Source organism: Canis lupus, chromosome 31 (assembly GCF_011100685.1).
Source record: "Canis lupus familiaris isolate Mischka breed German Shepherd chromosome 31, alternate assembly UU_Cfam_GSD_1.0, whole genome shotgun sequence".
Lineage (NCBI taxonomy): Eukaryota > Metazoa > Chordata > Mammalia > Carnivora > Canidae > Canis > Canis lupus.
The window spans coordinates 38,218,841-38,238,707 of record NC_049252.1 but is presented as its reverse complement, the minus strand read 5'-3'; the positions used below and the strand labels follow the sequence as shown (position 1 = coordinate 38,238,707).

Genomic DNA, 19,867 nt, shown 5'->3' with positions numbered 1-19,867 from the left:
TAGCTTTGTTTCAATTGATCTCTGTTTTTCTTGTTGTTGTTTTTTTTTTTTTTTTGTTTTCATGTACACTGAGTTGTATTCTATACAATCACACTGACTTACCCTTCCATTTTCAAGTTTCTTAAGTCAAAATTTAGATGGTTGATCTGATTCCTGTCGTCTCTTCTAATGGAAACACTTAGTACTGTAAACCTCCTTCTCCTTTAGCTGCCCCCGACCAGCCCTGTCTGTGTCGATAGCCCTGATCTATTGGCCCTTTCCAGCTGCGATTCTGTGATTCCTGGACTCAGTGCTTGTATTTGAAGGGCAATAGAGTTGATGAGGACGCTCACACAATGGGATTGGAAGGCAGGTAAAGCTCTAGGTGCTGACGTTAGGACTTCCACATCCCTGAGGCCACTATAGCCGGATTCATCCTCTGTTCCTGTTCTCACTCGCCAGGAGGACGTGAGATAAGGGAGCATGGAAAGCTGGCTGGATTGCAGAGATAATCATGCCTGGCAGGAGAGAGCGGTGTTTTTATTACAAAGGTCCCCTGGGGGCAGGGACTGCTGCTTCATCTTTGCCTCTCCCACCTCTCAGCTCCTGGCAGAGGAGACTAAGAGGTGGCATTTTGGATCATTAGAGACAAGTTCTGTGGGTGGGACCCTGAGGGCAGCTGAGCATCCTGTCTTGGGAAGAGCTCAGATCAAACCCCCTGTCCCTGTGCCAGGTCTGTGTGATGTGTGCATTGTCTTTTGCCTCCTGAATGTCCACGTGCCCAGAGAGGCCAGGTGCTTGTTATACCTAATGGACAACATGCGAGAAAGGTGAGAAAAGAAGGTTCTGGTTTGGGGCTGGCCAGTGTGAGTCCAGCAAATGGGCCTGTTCCCAGACTGCGTGCGGATTTTTCTGTGTCAGCTGATTAAGGCACCCGGATGCCCCATTGCCAATTTATGTAAAGTGAACCTAACATCAGCTGTGTACTAGCTGCGTGGGTCTTACTCAAGAGTCCTGCTTCGCCAGCCCTGGCCGCCTGCATTCCCGCAGTCAAACACATATCCTCCCACAGACTCATGCAGGAAGTTAATAGTTGAGCGCAAATGTGGCCCACACAAGGCTGACTGCATCCTGAGGGATGGGTCATCCATTTCCAGTTCAGTCACTGTAGTCTGCCTCTGGGGAGTGACTTCTGCCTGCCAGACAGTATTTTCCAGTCCCTCCCACAGCCCTACAAGAAAGGAGGGTACATCCCCTTTTGCTGATGAGGAGACGGAGCCTCTGAAAGGCTGATGACAGAAACCGCAGGACATAGCGCGTCCCAGGAGAGCTGGGGGCAAAGGCCACGGTCCTTGCTATACTGTCTGCTTGACCCCTTGGGCAGTGTGGTGCATCCTGAGACCGCTTTGGCTCTGCCGGGTGACTGAAGTGGACGAGTGTGGTTTTGAAAGCGTTGATGTGTGTGGAGCGCTTAGCACCGGCTGGCCACAGAGCACCCTATCACGCCTTTGTGAGGTTATTGGTGTCGCTGCTATTTTGGTGCCTCCCTGAGGTTTCAGCGGCCTGATGGCCACACTGCCTTTGCCTTCCCAGGCATCCATGCATCCTTGCTGCAGCCCCAGAGTCCAGGAGTCCCGCTCAAAGCCCAGTGTGCCAACCTGGTCCACATCCTGTGGATTCCTTTAAAACAAGTTTTTAAAAAGCAGGTTTGAACACACAAAAGGGACATGAGTTATTTTCCCATGCATGCTCCATCTTACATTGTTTTCCTATTTCCTTTTTAAAACTAGTATATTAGGAGAAAAGTGATCACTTATTACTGTTCTAATTTGCATTTCTCTGACTCGTATTGACTTGAGCATTTTGTCATATGTGGGCCCTTTGGGTTTCTTCTTTTTTAGGTTGCCTTTTTTTTTTAAGGGATAGTTCTGATGTTCTCCTTGTTGGTTTTCAGGGGCTCCCTGTTCCTTCTGTACCTCTCGTGTTATGGCAAATACTTTCTCATTCTGTCCCAGGACCACTGGCCTTGCCCATGGTGTTCTTCGTGAGCAGAAGGTCTTGTTTTGATGTGAGCAAGTGTAATGACTTCTTTCTGATGGTTTGTGCTTATTGAGCTTGTTGTAATCATCTGTACCCCCAAAGTCACAGAAATGGCTTCCAACCACCCCTCCTGCAGAGGTGAACTGAACTGTGTATCCTGGTCGGGGAGGAGTTCAGCCTGGTTTTCTCCCCATAGACACTCAGCCTTGCAATCACTTTCTCCCAATGACCCTGGCCTCCTCACTGATCTGCGTGGACTACTGGCCATGGGTGTTCCAGATCTCCATCTCTTCTCTCCATGGGTCTACCTGCCTCTTCCTGGGCCCAAACTGGCCTGTTTTGTGATGATGGCTATACGTTCGGCCTTACTGTCCAGTGGGGCAACCCTTACAATACCCTAACCTAAATTCCTGGAAATAAACTCCTCCGGGGCCCTGGGCACACAATTTAAATTGGTGAAATCCACAGAGTAAGGAGGATTTTCTTGGCCATTTTGTTCTGCCTCCCTTCCCACCCCACTGGAGGGTCCTCTCCTTAAGACTGTCTAGAGTGTGCAGAGTCTACCTGGCTGAGGGGCTGTGGCTCACACCTGGACCCCCAGCCAAGGCAGGTGGCTTCTTCTGAATAATCTGGGTCTTGATTGGCCCCAGTATAGAAAGTCTTTCCAGGAACCAGTTCTGGGGCACGAGGAGTCTGGCTCCTGGCCAAAAATCCTATACGTGATCTATCAGGCCCAGCCACAGGCGATCATAAGGTCTTCATCCAGCGGACGGCACACAGCCCCACCACACACCAGGCTTGGGACGCAGCCAGGGCACTGCTGTCCTGGGGGAAACGTGGCAGGGACCCAGGCCTGTCTGCCATGCTCGGATGTACGTCTGCATCTGTAGTCCTGGTGCCTCCATCAGAGGCCTCCTTGTGGGGCGCCTTGAAGTTACTCTCCCCTGCCCGCACCCCGCTCTGACTCAGTACCCGGTATTTTTCTACACCCAGCCCTCCTTCCTCCTTCCTGGGCCCCAGGGCTCATCAACCCATGGCAGGCTTTCATCCTGGGCTCCTGGGCATGACCCCCACCACATGTCCTTCCGTGGGGGGTGGGGGGTCAGGACTTCCTGTGCTTTTAGCCTCTTGAAATAAGTGACTAAAGTTTTCACTGTTTCTTCCAGTTTGGCTTGCTGCTGTAATGGGCTCCCCCAATATCCGGCTGCTCATCTGGGTCCCTGATGGGGGAGGTCACTGCCATCCCATCTTACAGATGAGCAAACTGAGGTTCTGAGCGGCACAGTGAGTCAGTTGTGGGCCAGACCTTAAGACCTTGAGGCTAGTTCAGGACCTTCTGTGCAGCCAGTTTTGAGTTAATGTATTTGTGGCTACCATTGCATCTTCTCTGCTAAACTCTAAGTACCTTGAGAACAAAAACGATTTCTGAAGCTGCCCTTTCAAGAAGCCTTTGTAGAACAAACAGAGACCACCTAGATGAGAAGAAGCAAGCTGGCTGTAGCAGGGGGTCCCCCACAGCACTGGGTTTGGCAGAGACTCCAAGCAGGGGAGGGGGAGAGCCTACAGTGGAAAAAGAGAGACTCAGTCTTTGGCCAGGTCCCGGCTGGTGTGGGGGCCACGTGTCAGGGTTCGGCTACTGTGCGCAGGTGGCTCGGTCACGGTCTGCTTGTGTAGACAGCCTCTCAGCGTGAATATAGCAGCTGCGGTGAACGTGTGTCTAACGGATTAGAATTAATTTGCAGAGCTTCATCGCCGTGTGTGTCTGAACCTCCAGCGGGGGCTCTGACTTTGTGGACTCGGTCACCCCTCATCCCTGCATCCAGCAGGATGGTTTCCGGGGAGGTACAAAACCTTGGAAACCCTCCAACTGTGTGTGCAGACTGCAGACAAGGTGTGGGTGGGGAGCCGGATACCGTAGACTGAGCATCTGTCAGAGCAAAGCCTGCTCATCTGCATGGGATGGAGGGGCAGGGGTGGGGCGAGGGGAAGAGGCTGCTCAGCCAAACAATGGAGGGAGAGGCTCTCCCTGGGATTAGCCGCATTCGGGGTTCCCCTTGCTGCTCACGCACCCTGATTGCCTGTGCCCGGGGCTCAGCCAGGCTGAGGCATGTTCTCGGCGCTGGCAGCCTGCCTGGCGGTGGACCCGTGGGTCCTGAATGAGGGGCCAGGCCCTGGGGGGCGTCCACTTAAACCGCCAGGCCGGGCCCAGCGTCTCACAGCGGGCTGAGGGTGGATTTAGGGCACGGTGTCTACTGGGGCCTCACACCCTCCAGGGACCCTGACCAGACTCAACCGCCCAGGACCCGGACTCCAAGCCTGGTGCCCACCAGCCCGAGGCTCGCCAGGGTCAGGTCCCGGAGCACAGGCTCGCCCCAGCCCGCGGTGCCAGCGAGCTCCCTCTAGGCGGTGTGGGACCTCAGCGCGACCTACACAGCTGCCTCGGGGGTGACCCCTCGGTGTTCGGAAACCTGGAGGATGCAGGCCATCGTCCCGCGATCGCCCGCTGTCGTTCCACGGAGCTGCTGTGCTCCAGCGTCCAGCGTCCCTCCGTCTGTCTGTCCCTCCGGGCGCCCCTCACCTCGCTCTCTGCTTGCAGTTGCAACACGTGAATAGGAATGACTGCGTATCTGTCTGCCCGTCCTCACAGTGCGCCCAGAGGTCATCGGGCAGTGTCCTCCCGACGGTTCAGCCCCCACTCCCGCCCCACCGTCCCCTCGCCACCTGACAGCCACCAGCAGTGCGCTCGGGATGGCCATTCGTCCACACCCCTGTCAAGCCCCCTCCGGAAGGACCTCAGTGTCCCCTGCTGCGCCCAGGCTGGTGACCTGCTCCATACCTGCAGTCGGTCACAGGGGATGGGCAGGTGTGACCTCAGTCACCCTCCTTGCACGCAGTGAGCGAGGCTGGGCCGTGTCCAGTGCACTTCCTGCCCCGGGGCTCCTGCCCTGTGAGGCCCTGTGAGGCCCTGGGCGCACAGCCGGCGGGCTTCTGGCGGGGGGTTATTAGGTGGTAGGAGCGTCTACACTCACCAAGGATCGTTCTGTCTCCAGCCCCCTCCCTCTCCCCTGTGTCCTGACTTTGCCCCTTGTGCCGCAGCCCCTGGGCCCCTCGGGTCGGGGCTCCCCCCGACTCTGACCGCTCTCCCGCAGCTCACGTTAGGGGGTCCCGTCATTTCTCTGCCCTTGGGTGCCTGCCCTCTGGCACTTTTTCTAAATTCCCTGGATTATGGAGGAAACTGTGCTCTACCTTCCACTGCGGGGCCCACTCGCCCTCGTCCCAGGCTGCGTTCCCGCCGTGTTCACCCCTGCAGGGAGTGGCCGCTGGAGGGGCAGGGGCTCCGGGCTCAGCCCGCCCTGTCCTGGGAGAGGCGTGGGGTGTGTGCAGCGGGGTCCGTCCGCTGAGCCGCAGAGCCCGCGGGCCTCAGGGCCCCTCTGCCACATGGGTGGCCACCGCCATTCTCACGGCGCTGCCGTCTGTGCTTCCTGCAAAAACAGGGTTGGGGCCCTCGTGTCACCTCCCTGTGCCCCCACAGGCTGGAAGTGACCCAGGACCCCCACACCCACTTGGGCCTCAGCCGTGGGTGCTTCGAGGAAGAGCAAGGGCTTGACCCCTAAGTAGGGGTGTCTCTGGGGTTTCTGGGTCCTTCTGCGGGCTGCCTGGGAGCTGTAGGCCTGCGTCTGCCCCAGCCCAGGGCTGGTCCCACATGACCCGTGGGTGGCCGTGTGACTCAGGCCCCCGAGAGGAGCGATGCTTCCCGGTCTCGCTGAGGAGGGGCCCTCGGCTCTGCCACGAGGTGTCCTTGCCCAGGTTCAGAAGGCAGGGGGCTGGGCACCCTTTCTGCCCCCTGCTGAGGGCCTTGGAGGCCTTCCTGGGGTCGAGGACTCAGCCGCACCCTTGAAGCCACACGAGCCGGGGCCACGCTGTGGACACCCCCAAACACTGGCCATCTGTCATTGCCAGCAGGCCCGGGGGTCAGAGCCACACAGACGGGAAGAGTGCCCGTCCGCCCAGTGCCCGTGGGGACAGAGCCTGCCGGCTCCCTAATGGCCGGGGACGGCTACGGTTCCCTGGATTCTGTTGGTGACAGTGACCCCGCTGGGAAGAGCCGCTTCCCTTGGACCAGGCAGTGACCGGCCGAATTTCCTTCGGCGTCAAGCCCACGGGTAACCCGGATGGCGCTGCGCGCTCACGGGAGCCGGGGTCCGGATGCCTGGGTCCAGACGGCTCCAGACGGCTCTCGCCGCGGGGCTGGTCGCGGTCCTCGGCCCGCAGCCCGGCCCTGGAGGCTCCTTGCTTCAGTCTGGGAGACGGTTACTTAGCAGGTACTGCCCGCCGGGCGCTGGCCGCGCACTTCTGGGAACGCGGAGTCACCAGGTGCGCGATGTGCACAGGCCCCACTGTCGGGAGCGGACCCAGGCCGCTGTGCCCCACGCCCACACGAGTGGGAATGTGCCGGGAGCCTCGCCAGGCTGTCACTGCCCAGAAAGCCCCTGAAGGCCCTGGTCACAGGGCCTGTTGTCCTGGCGAGGCTGCTCCCTCCTGGGAGTGTCCCTGCATCGAGGGACGGTGGCTCCGGGAGGGAGGGGGGAGGGGCATCCCTGATGCACCACCGTGGGCTCAGGTCAGCTCCACTGTCATCGCTGCTGACCTGCTGACCGCGGGCTGTGGGCCCAGCACCCCCGTGTGAGGCCCAGGCCCTCAGCAGGCCCCCTGGGCCCAGGGGCGGCTCCAGAAGCAGCTAATTCATTCCGGCTCCGTACCTAGCCAGGCACGCGGTGGCTGGGTCGGAGTCGGGGTCGGGCAGGGTCCAGGTGGGGGTCCAGGCGGTGGCCGTGGCTCCGCTCCAGGGCAGCCCCTCCCTTCCCTTCCGGAGGCTGGGCCCCTCTGGCCCCGGCGCTGCGTGGGCTCCCCACTTCCCTTCCCGCCGTGGGCCTCGCGGAGGCCGGCCCGCCCATCAGCCACGCTCCGGCGACCTTGAAGTGCAGGCAGAGGTTCTGCGGCGCCGTATCTGCCTCCCTACAGTGCGCGCGAGGAGCAGTGCCCAGTCCCGGGCAGCCTGCGGGGCACACCGGAGGCTGCACGCTTCCACGGCACGCGGGGACATGGGTCATGGAGCCCCATGGCAAGCACGGGGCATGCCCTCCCCGGGCCGTCCTCCCTCTGTCCCCTCGCACGCCCAGCACGGCGCGAGGCCATCAGCCGGGAGGCAGCGAGCCCCGGAATGTGCGAGTGTAGCTCCTTCTGGGAAACCCGGGGTGGGGGGTCCCTGCAGACCCAGGGGCGCCGATCCTCGCCGGCAGAGGGGACGCTCGCGGACGCGTCTAACCCACCTGTGGTTTCCCCGACACAGACCTGCGCCCCCTGGACATCCTGGCAGAGGCCGTCCCTCCGAATGGCGCCGCGGGCGGAATCAGGGTGACCCAGGCCCACGGCGTGCGAGGACTCCAGCTCTCGGCCGCCGCCCCCCACGCCGTCAGCTTCCCTGCCTCGAGGATTTTCTTCCGGTGCGACCTCTTCCCTGAAGAGTTTTCCATCGTCATAACCTTGAAAGTTCCCAGTCTTCCCCCGAAGGTCAGTGACACTCTTCCCCACCCCCCCACCGTGGCCAGGCCCCTCCCGCGGGCTCCGGGGCATCTTCAGGGTCAAGCGGCCGACCCCATAGGTAGTGAGGTCCCCATCACAGCGCGCGTGCAGGAGGAGCCCGTGGCATCATCGCGAGGTGGGCTGACCGGTCCAAGGCTCGGGGACAATGCTTGGACTTCTCAGTTTGACATCTGTCCTCGGGAAATGGAGAGCGTGCCCTTCGGGGCCCGATGACCCGTGGCTTGTGGCCCCTTCAGCCCAGATGCAGCCAGCATTCCCGCCCCCCCTCGGCCCGCCGCCCCCAAAGCTGAGGACCCTCAGTGCCCAGCGCTGCTGCCCCGCGGGGCCCCGGACGGTGCTGCGCGTAGGCCTGGGACCCACTCGGAATCTCAGATAAGGACGGAAAGGCCGTCCGCCCTGGCCGCGATCCTCCCCGTGGGCTTGCTCCCCGTCCCGGGGACGTCTGCTCACGAAAGCCCTCTCTTCGTGCCTTCGACTCGGCTGCATTTTCTCTCCCAAGTCTTTGCGTTTTCCCTGTTCCATAATTTCCATTTTCTTCTATTTTATATAAATTCCACTTCTCAGCTTAAAGCCTCCATCTTCTCAGCTACTGTCCTGAGCACGACTCCAAATATTTGGATGCAAGGACTCCATTCTGTGGACGATTCCCACGCGTGTACCGCCCTTAAAGAGTGCTTTTTTTTTTTTTTTAAAGTTTTAATTTAAATTCCAAGTAGTTGGGCAGCCCCGGTGGCGCAGCGGTTTGGCGCTGCCTGCAGCCCAGGGCGTGATCCTGGAGACCCTGGATCGAGTCCCGCGTCGGGCTCCCTGCATGGAGCCTGCTTCTCCCTCTGCCTGGGTCTCTGCCTCTCTCTCTCTCTCTCTGTCTCTATGAATAAATAAATAAAATCTTAAAAAAAATAAATTCCAGGTAGTTGCCATACAGGGTAATATTAGTTTTGGGCGTGCAATGGATGATTCAACATTTGCAACAGAACCCAGTGCCCATCAGGACAGGTGCACGCCCGACTCCCCATCTCCTCCCCTGCCTCCCCTCTGGTGACCGGCAGCATGTTCTCTGGGGTTGCATCTGTTTCTTGGTTTGTCTCTCTCCCTTTTTCCCCTTTGCTCCTTTGTTCTATTTCTTAAATACCCCGTATGAGGGAGGGCCGTGCGATCATGTCTCTCCCCGGCCGACTCGCCCCCCTCGGCATCACGCCCTCCGGCTCCCCCCACGTCGGTGTAAATGGCGAGATCTCCCCGCTCTGACGGCCGAGTGACACCCGGGGTGTGCAGGGACCACGTCTCCTCCCTCCAGCATCTGTCCATGGATGTCGAGGCTCCTCCGGTGGCGCGGCCCCCGTGGACACGGCCCCTGGGAACGCGGGGGTGCAGGTGCCCCTGCAGCTCACCGCCTCTGGGCTGCGGGGTCGGTACCCAGCAGTGCACTTTCGGGATCGTAGGGCAGCTCTGTGTCTGGCTCCCCAAGGCCACCCCCTCCCGTCCCCACAGTGGCCGCCCGCCTGCGTTCCCACCAGCCGCAGAGAAGCTCCCCTTTCTCCACATCCTCCCTGCACCTGTCGCCTCCCGACGGTGGCCGTCCTGACAGGCGTGCGGGATGGGGTGGGGGGTCCCACATGGTGTTGGTGTGTGTCTCCAGGACAGCGAGGGATGTGGAGCATCTTCCCGCGTGTCTGGGGCCCCGTGTGGGTCTCCACTGGAGACGTGTCTGCTCACGTCTTCCGTCCATTTTTAAATTGGATTTTTTACATTTTGGGGTTGTTGAGTTTGATAAGTTCTTCATGGATCTTGGACACCAGCCCTTTATCCGATCTGTCTTTACAAATACCTTCTCCCATCCTGTAGGTTGTCCTTTAGTTTTGTTGGTTGTTTCCTTTGCTGTGAGGAAGCGTTTCATCTTGACGAAGTCCCAATAGCTTCCCTCGCCTCCGGAGACTTATCTAGAAACATGTTATGGCAGATGTCAGAGAAATTACTCCCTGTGCTCTCTTCCAGGATTTTTATGGTTTCAGGTGTCACATTTAGGTATTTAACCCATTTTTTAATGTATTTGTGTCTGGTATAAGGAAACGGTCCAGTTCCACTCCTCTGCTGTCCGGTTTCCCCAGCACCATTTGTTGAAGACACTGTCTTTTTTCAACTGGATATTCTTTCCTGCTTTGTCAAAAATGAGCTGACCATAAGTTGAGGGTCCATGTTAAGGTTCTCGCTTCTGTTCCATTGATCTGTGAGTCGGCTGTTGTGCCAGCACCAAGCTGTCTTGATGATCACAGCCTTGTAGTGCAGCTGGAAGTCTGGAGTCGTGATGCTTCCGGCTTCGGTTTTCTTTCTTAGGGCTGCTTTGGCTATTTGGGGTCTTTTGTGGTTCCACACAAATGTTAGGATTGTTTGTTCCAGCTCTGCGAAAAATGCTGCTGGTATTTTGATAGGCATTGCATCGATTGTGTAGATCACTCTGGGTAGCATGGACATGTTAACAATATTTGGTCTTCCAATCTGTGAGCATGGAATGCCTTTCCATTTCTTTTTTATTATTATTATTTTTATTTTTTTAATTTTTATTTATTTATTTATGATAGTCACACACACAGAGAGAGAGAGAGAGAGGCAGAGACACAGGCAGAGGGAGAAGCAGGCTCCATGCACCGGGAGCCTGACTGTGGGATTCGATCCCGGGTCTCCAGGATCGCGCCCTGGGCCAAAGGCAGGCACTAAACTGCTGCACCACCCAGGGATCCTGCCTTTCCATTTCTTTGTGTCATCTTCAATTTTTTTCATAAGTGTTCTGTAGTTTTCAGATCTTTTACGTCTTTGGTTAAGCTTATTCCTGGGTAGCTTATTGATTTTTGGTGCAATTATAAATGGGGTTGATTCCTTAACTTCTCTTTCTGCTGCTTCATTACTGATGCACAGAAATGGAACAGATTTCTCTACCTTGACTTTTTGTCCTGAGAGTTTCCCGAATTCCCGAATCAGTTTCAGCAGCTTTTCGGTGGAGATTTTCGGGTTTTCTGTATAGAGTGTCATGTCATCTGCAAGTAGTGAAAGTTTGACTTCTTCCTTGCCGATATGGAGGCCTTTTATTTCTTTTTGTTGTCTGACTGCGGAGACTAGGACTTCCAGTTCTAGGTCGAACCACAGTGGTGAGAGTGGACGTGCCTGTCCTCCTCCTGACCTCAGGGGACAGGCTCTCAGTTCTTCCCCACTGAGGATGGTGTTCACTGTGGACTTTCTCATATGGCCTTTATTAGGTTGAGGTGCGTTCCCTCTAAACCTACCTTGTTGAGGGTTTTTATCATGAATGGATACTGTACTCTGTCAAATGCCTTTTCTGTGTCTATTGAAATGATCATATGGTTCTTCTCTTTTCTCTTATTGATGTGATATATCACATGGATTGATTTGTGAATATTGAACCACCCCTCAGCCCAGGAATAAACCCCACTTGATCGTGGTGAATGACTTTTTAAATATCTTGTGGATTTGATTTGCTAGTGTCTTGTTGAGGATTTTTGCAGCCATGTTCATCAGGGTTAATGGCCTGTAGTTCTCTTTTTCAGTGGCGTCTTTATCTGGTTTTGGTATCAGGGTAATGCTGGCCTCATAGAGTGAATTTGGACGTTTTCCTTCCTTTTCTGTCTTTTGGAATAGTTCAAGAAGAATAGGTATTAACTCTTCTTTAAATGTTTCATAGAATTCCCCTGGGAAGCCATCTGGCCCAGGACTTTTGTTTGTTGGGAGGTGTTTGGTTATTGATTCATTTTCTTTGCTGGTTATTGATCTGTTCAAATTTTCTAGAAATTTCTTTCTGTTTCAGTGTCGGTAGTTTGAATGGTTCTAGGAATTTATCCATTTCATCTAGGTTGTTAATTTGTTGGCATACGGTGTTTCATAATATTCTCTTATGATTATTTTTTGTGGTGTTGTTGTGATCTTTCCTCTTTCATTCATGATTCATTTATTTTGGTCCTTTCTCTTTTCTTTTTGATAAGACTGGCTAGGGATTTATCAATTTTATTAACTCTTTCAAAGAACCAGCTCTTGGTTTCATTGATCTGTTCTACTGGGTTTTTGTTTGTTTCTGTATTGTTTATTTCTGATCTAATATTTTATTTATTTATTTATTTATTTATTTATTTATTTATTTATTTATGGGGGGAGAGAGAGAAAGAATGGCAGGGGGAGGGGTGGAGGAAGAGAGAGAAGCAGACTCCCTGCTGAGTAGGGGTAGTGAAGCTGGACTGGATCCCAGCACCCTGAGATCATGACCTGAGCTGAAGGCAGATGCTTCACCAGCTGAGCCACCCAGACACCCCTATTTCTGCTCTAATCTTTATTATTTCTCTTCTCTTGTTGGATTTAGGCTTTATTTGTTGTTCTTTCTCCAGCTCCTTTAAGGTGTAAGGTTAGGTTCTGTAGTTGAGCTTTTCTTCCTTCTTGAGGTAGGCTTGCATTGCTATATACTTCCCTCTTGGGACAGCCGTTGCTGCATCCCAAACGTTCCAAACTGTTGTGTTTTCGTTTTCATTTACTTCCATGTGTTTTAAACTTCCTCCTTAATTCCTGATTGATCCCATTCATTCTCTAGTAGGATGTCCTTTAACCTCCATGTATTTGTGGTCTTTCCAAATATTTTCTTGTGGCTGACTTCAAGTCTCACTGCGCTGTGGTCTGAGAATGCACATGATATGATCTCAATCTTCGTGTACGTGTTGAGGGCTGATTTGTGACCCAGTGTGTGATCTGTGCTGGAGACTGTTGCATGTGCCTCGAGAAGGATGTGTATTCTGCTGCTTTAGGATGGAATGTTCCTCATATATCTGTGAAATCCACCTGGCCCAATGTGTCATCCAAAGCCCTTGTTTCCTTGTTGATTTTCTGCTTGGATGATCTGTCCATTGCTGTGAGGGAGATGTTCAGTCCCCTACTATTATTGTATTGTTATCCATGAGTTCCTTTATGTTTGTTATTAGTTGTTGTATGTATTTGGCTGCTCGCTCCCAAGTTAGGGACATAAACATTTACAGTTGTTACATCTTGTTGATGGGTTGTCCCCTTTGTTATGACATGGTGTCCTTCTTCGTCTCTTGTTATGGGCTTTGTTTTAAAGTCTATTTTGTCCCATCTAAGTATGGCTACTCCAGCTTTCTTTTGACATCCACTTGCATGATAGATATTTCTCCACCCCTTCACTTTCAATCTCTGTGCATTTTTAGGTCTGAAAGATGATTTTTTTTTAACAGCTTCTTTGAGCTACACTTCCCATACCACACCATTCCCTAATTCTCTGTGCCAAGTGCACAATTTGGTGATGTTCAGTGTCCCCAGCGATCTGTGCAGCCCTTGCTGTGGGCAATTTGCCACTTGCCACCACTTCAGGAAGACCCCCCTATGCCCTTGGGTTGCCCCACCCCCTGTAACCAGCAACAACTAGTTGACTTTATGTCCTACTTGTTTGCCTACTCTGGACATTTCATGTAATTGGATCCATTCACATATATATGGTCTTGCTCCTGGCTTCTTTCATGTAGAGTGTCTTCAAGGTTCATGTGTATGGAGCATTCATCAGTACTTCCTTCCTTTCTTGGCTAAATCATTTTCAACTGCATGGACCTATGACTATTTGTTTATCCATTCATCAGCTGATGGATATTTGGGCTGTTTCTACCCTTTGGCCACAGTGAATAGTGCTCCTATAAACCTTACTTACATGGTTTCGTGTGGACATATATTTTTAATTCTCTTGGGTATATAGTTAGGTGTGGACTTGCTGGGTCATATGGCGACTCTATGATTACATTTTTAAGAGGGGGTGCAAAGGGAAAGGGAGAGAGAGAATCTTAAGCGGGCTCTGAGCTCAGCCTGGAGCTCAACGTGGGGATTGATCTCACAACCCTGAGACCATGACCTGAGCCGAAATCAAGAGTCGGACGCCTAACCGACTGAACCACCCAGGCATCCCTCTATGATTAACTTTTTAGGACTTGCCAGACTGTTTTCCGAGGTAGCTGCACTATCTGGCAATTTCTCCACATCCTTGTCAGCACTTCTTATGATCTTATTTTTTTAATCTAGCCATCTTCATGGGCAGCAAGTGGCATCTCATGGGGTCCTGATTTTCATTCTGTGATGAATAATAATGTTGTATGTTTTTTCATGTGTGTGTTGGCTGTTTGTCCATCTTTTTGGAGAAATACATATCCAAGTCCCTTGCCTAATTTTAAGTGAATTTTTTCTTGTTGTGGAGTGATGAATTTTCAATGTATTTTAAATTGAAGCCCCATATCATATATGACTTGCAAATATTTTCTCCTCTTTTGTAGGTTGTCTTTTCACCTTTGTAGTGTTCTTTGAAGCTTTTACAAAACCTTTTAATTTTGATGAAGCCAGATTTATCTTTTTTTTTCTTTTCTTGCTTATACTTTTAACGTCATATCTTAGAATCCATTGCCAAATCTGAGGTCAAAAAAACCTATCCCAATGTTTACTTCTAATAGTTTTATAGCTTTAGTGCTTTTATTTTAGTCTTTGGTCTGTGTGAGTTTGTGAGTTAATTTTTGTAATTAATTTTGGTGAGAGGTAGTGGCCTACTTCCTTCTTTTGCACACAGATGTCCAGCAGTACCACCACTATTTGTTGAAGAGACCATACTTTCCCTATTGAATGGTCTTAACCCTTGTTGAAGTCAATTGACCATAGATATATGGATTTACTTTTGGACTCTCAATTGTATTCCATTGATGAATCAATAAATGCCAATTTATTGTCTGTCCTTATGCCAGTACCATACTGTCTTAGTAAGTATAGCTTTGTAGTAAATTTTGAAATTGGGAAATGTGTGTCTTCCAATTTTTAAAAGATTTTATTTATTTATTTATTTGAGAGAGAGGGTGGAAGGAGAGAGAGAGAGAGAGAGAACACGCACACAGGCAGGGGGAAGAAGAGAGGCAGAGGAAGAAGCAGGCTCCGCTGAGCATGGACCCTGATGCAGGGCTTCATTCCAGGATCCTGGGATCATGACCTGAGCTGAAGGCAGATGCTTAATCAACTGAGCCACCCAGGGGCCCCCAAATTTGTTCTTATTCAAGGTTGTTTGTGCTTATTCTGTTCTGGCTTATTCTGCATTCCATATGAATTTTAACAACAACTTTCAATTTGTACTAAGAAGTCAACTTGGATTCTGATAAGGATTGCATAAGTCTGTAAATGGGAGATAACTGCCATCTGCATAGTGTCAGGTCTTCTCATCCTTGAATTGGGATGTTTTCCCATGGATTTAGATTTTCTTTAACAAAACAAAACTTGGGACACCTGGGTGGCTCAGTGGTTGAGCATCTGCCATTGCCTCAGGTCATGATCCTGGGATCCGGGTTCAAGTCCTGCATCGGGCTCCCCGCAGGGAGACTGCTTCTCCCTCTGCCTGTGTCTCTGCCTCTTTCTCTGTGTCTCACATTAATACATAAATAAAAATCTTTAAAATATATATATCTTTTAAAAAACAAAACTGATTCTCTACAGCTCTCAGAGTAACTACTTTTGCAGTTATCTTGTTTTCAAGTATCCATTTAATCTAATTTATATACTTTATTGGCATATAGTTGTTCATAGCATTTCTCTGTAATCCTTTTTATTTCTGTAAGGCTGATAGCAGTGTCCCCTCTTTCATTTGTGATTCTCATTATTTGAGTCTTCTCCCCCTCTCTTTTTCATGATCAATGTAGCTAAAATGTTGTCAATTTTATTTATCTTTTCAAAGAGCCAATTTTATTGATTTTCTCATTTTTCTATTCTCTATCTCACTTATTTATGCCCTAATCTTTATTATTTCCTTCCTTCTGCTTGTCTGCAGTGCCTTAAAGTGAAAGTTTAGGTAATTGATTTGAGGCCTTTCTTCTTTCTTAGTATAGGTGCTTACAGCTGTAAATCTCTAAGAAGTGTTATAGCTGCATTCCATAAATTATAGTATTTTGTTTTTCACTTTCATTCATTTAAAAGTATTGTATGATTTTCTTTTTTTATTCTGCTTTGATCTTTTGGTTATTTAGGAGTGTGTTGTTTAATTTCCACATGTTTATGAATCCCTCCAGTTTTTTCTGTTACTAAGTTCTTTTTTAAGATATTATTTATTTATTCATGAGAGACACAGAAAGAATGGCAGAGGCACAGGCAGAGGGAGAAGCAGGCTCCCTGTGGGGAGCCAGATGAGGGACTCGGTCCCAGGACCCCAGGATCAAAACCTGAGTTGAAGGCAGATACTCCGCCACTGAGCCACCTAGGAGCCCTCTGTTACTAATTTCTAATATCACTCCATTGTGGCCAGAGAACACAGTTTGTGTTATTCCTATCCATTTTAACATATTAGGGTTTGTTTTATGGCCTAGCCTATGTTCCATTCTGAGGATACTGTGTGCATTTCTGAAGAGGCTATACTCTGCTGTTGGTGGTGGAGGTGTCTGACAGATGTCCATTAGGTCTTGCTGGTTTGCAGCGCTGTTCTTTGTGTCCTTATTGATCTTCTTTCAGGTTGTTCTGTCCATTGTTGAAATTGGGATATTGAGGTCTTCAATGAATATTATTCTGTTTTTTCCTGTATGTCTGTTAGCTTTTGATTGTGTATTTTGGTGCTGTTATTATTTGTGTGTATGTTTATAATTATTATATATTCCTCATGGATTGAACTTTTATCACTATAAAATGTCACTCTTTGTCTCCAGTAGCAATTTTTGTTTTAAAGTCTACTTTAGGGATCCCTGGATGGCTCAGCGGTTTGGCGCTTGCCTTTGGCCCAGGGCGCGATCCTGGAGTCCCGGGATCGAGTCCCACGTCGGGCTCCCGGCATGGAGCCTGCTTCTCCCTCTGCCTCTCTTTCTCTCTCTCTATGTCTATCATAAATGAATAAATAAAAAATCTTAAAAAAAAATAAAGTCTACTTTATCTGATGTTAGTAAAATATTAATATCTTCTTGTTGTTACTGTTTCCATGGTATATCTTTTTCCATCATTTTACTTTCAATCTAGCTGTATCTTTTACTATAAAAGTGCATTTCCTATAGTGAGTGTATAGTTGAATCTCAATTTTATTCAGAAGAACAATCTTCCCTTTGATTGTATTAATTCACAATTGATGCTATTATTGATATATAGTTGATCCTCATTATTCATGGATATCGCATTTACAGGTTCACCTACTCACTGAAATTGATTTGTAGCCTCAAAGTCAGTACTCATGGTGGCTTCACATTCATTTGTGGACATGCACAGAACAGCAAAACATTGGGTGGCCCCACATGCGTGTTCCCAGCTGAGGTCAAACAAGATGCTCCACGTCTTATTTCAGTTAATGCTGCAAACAAGTGTCCTGTGATGTCTATTTAGTGCCACACTTTCCATGTTCTTGTGCTTCTCTTTGGTGATGTCACTGTTTGAAATGGCCTCATAAATCAGGAAGGCTGTGATGTGCCTCACAGAGAAAATACATGTGATAGATAAGCTTCGTTCAGGTGTGTTATGTTGCTGTTGGAAGGGACTTCAGTGTTAAAGAGTCAGCAATGAATATTAAGTATTCACTGTGAAATAATAATGTATTTTGACATATTATATATATATATGGTAAAATATATATGTCTCTGTCCTTGGTTTTCACTAAAGTTTGGTCTCTGACCACAGTTTCTAACACTGCACTCCTAAATCCCTTGGAATTTCTTGGGTGATAGGAATGAATTTGTTATAACGAGGTAATTCTTAGTTGGCTTCAGGATGGGGGCTACTCACCAGAAAGACCAAGCTCTGATTAGAAGCCTGGTGCTTTCAGCCCCATCCCTGTCCTCAGGAAAGGGGAGAGGGGCTAGAAATTGAATTAATAATCAACCATGCCTACACATTGAAGCCTCCCTAAAAATCCAAATGTATGGAATTCTGGGAGCTTCCAGTTTGATGAACATATCCACGTGCCAGGAGGGTGGCGCACCCCAGTTCTGCAGGGAGAGAAGCTCCTTCACTCAGGACCCGCGCAGACCTCGCCCTGTGTATCCCTCCACGTGGCTGTTTGTCTGCAAAATATCCTTTGCAATAAGGTCACCAATAGGAAGTCAGCTCTTTTCCTGGGTTCTGTGAGGTGCCCTAGCTGAGGGTTGAACCCGAGGAGGAGGTCATGGGAACCTCTGATTTGTAGCTGAGTCAGATGGAAGTTGTGGGTGACGGGGTGTCTACTGCTGGCATCTGAAGTGGAGCCAGTCTTGTGGGCCTGAGTCCTTAACCTGGGAGTTTGCCTGCACTAGGTTAGGGTTGGATTGGAACTGAGTCGTGGGACACCCAGAGAGCATCAGAGGGCTGGTCGGTGGGAAAAACCCACACACCTGCTGTCACAAGCATTACAGTGAAGGAAGAGGCTGCGATTCTCCTAGACACACACACAAGGAGGCTCTGTATTGATCGGTTGATGAAGATGGGACCAGAGGCCCACAGGAACCTAACTCTAGTTCTAACACTGGGAGCGCTGGGCTAACCCAGCATGCCTCGCGATTTTCCGTAACACGATCTCCACCAGCGGCTCCAGTTGGCTGCAGCTGGATCTCGCCTGCTGCTTTGCCGTTCCGCTTTCTCTGTCTTGTGTCTTCTCGTGTGGGCTCCTCTCTCTCTCCTTTGACACACTCTTTTGCACTTAGTGAATATTTTCTCATTCAGCATTTTGTATCTTTAATGGTTTTTCTTTTTCTTTTTTTTTCTTTTTTTTTTTTTAAGTTTTTTCCTAGTTTTGCTCTAGGGCTTCCATATATTTATTTTAACTTAGTAGAATCAGCTTCCTGTTTACACTAAGTCAATTCCATGGCGTAAAAACACGCTGTTTCTACAGACCTCCATCCCTTCCTATCTCTTTGTGGTCTTGCTCTTACATATACTCCATCTGTCAATGTTGAAAAACACTCGATATATTGTCATAATTATTACCTAAGATGCTTTTATGACTTCTAAGAAGCTGAGAGAAGACGGGAAAGTGAGTATTCTATTTACAGCCTTTTATTGCTTCTAGTTCTTTTCACATTTTCCTGTGGATCTGAGTTGCCATCCGGGGTCATTTCCTCCGCTGGATGCGGCTTTGCTCCCACCTGCTTCGTTGGTCCCATGTTGTCAAATACATCACATCACACACAGGCCCAGCAAAGCGGTACGTGCAATTCTGTGTAGGCAGCTGCTTTCCAACTTAGCAAGCCGTCTAAGACTCAGTGAGGGAGAAAAGCACGCATCTGCACCGTCCGTTGTAATCACGTGACCACCTTCACTGGTGTGCTTCCTGTCCCCCTGGGGATCAGAATTCCCAGCTGGGGTTGCTCCCCTTCAGCCTGAGGGACTCCCCTCACTGCATCTTCTATGGGGGGGCCTGCCAACATCAAATTCCCTCCGTTTTTATTTCCCTGGGAATGTATTCTGACTCATTTGTAAAACTAGCCTTGTTGGACAGACGATTCCTGATTGACACTTCCTTTCTCTTGAGCACTTTGACGACCTCATCCCCCGTCCGTGATGAGAACTCGGCTGTGGAACTCACGGTGTGCCCTTGTGGGTGACTCGATGCTTTTCTCCTGCCTTTGACTGTCAGCACCCTCACCGTGATGGGTCCGTTTGTGGGTCTTTTGTGCCTGCCCCATTAGCAGTGCATTGAGTTCCTGGATGTGTAGATTAAAGTTTTTCAATAGATTTGGAAAGATTTAAGTCATTATTTCTTTGAGATGATACCATTTCTCCACTGAGGATTGACTGCCCTGCCGCCCCCAGGGCAGCCCCCAGTCCCACCCATCAGAGCTGATGAGGCTTTAAACGCTGACACCCACTGGTCCCCACGAGTCTTGATGGAGCCCTGCAGCTCAAAGCATCACCAAGGCCCTGCCCTCGCCGCTTCAGGAACTCGGCAGAGGATGGCGGCCAAGTGTCCGTGAGGGCATGAGGGGCCGTGCAGGGTGTTGCATACTCACTACGTCTCAGGCGTGGAACCAAGTATCTGGGCAGGAAGCAATGAAGCAAATGCATTGCCCATCATGGTTATTCCTATGTGCTAACCTGCATCCGGGTCCTTGGCCCCGTCTATGCGCCAGTCTCTGCCCCCAGGACACTTTTCTCACACCTGCCCTAGGGCTCTGTCCTGGGAGACCCATGCCCCATCAACACCCACTACAACCAGCAGCATCAGCCCACAAACCCCATGGCCAGGCCGCTTGAGCCTCATCAGAACTGTCCAGAGCTGAACATT

At 50.5% G+C, this 19,867-nt stretch overlaps 1 protein-coding gene across 1 annotated transcript in view; it reads left to right on the top strand.

Annotated features, from left to right (window-relative positions):
* TSPEAR (thrombospondin type laminin G domain and EAR repeats) overlaps nucleotides 1–19,867 on the top strand; it is a 170,535-nt gene that overhangs the window by 99,192 nt on the left and 51,476 nt on the right. The window contains 1 exon segment of the mRNA XM_038581636.1: nucleotides 7,370–7,590. Coding sequence (XP_038437564.1) covers nucleotides 7,370–7,590 — 221 coding nt within the window.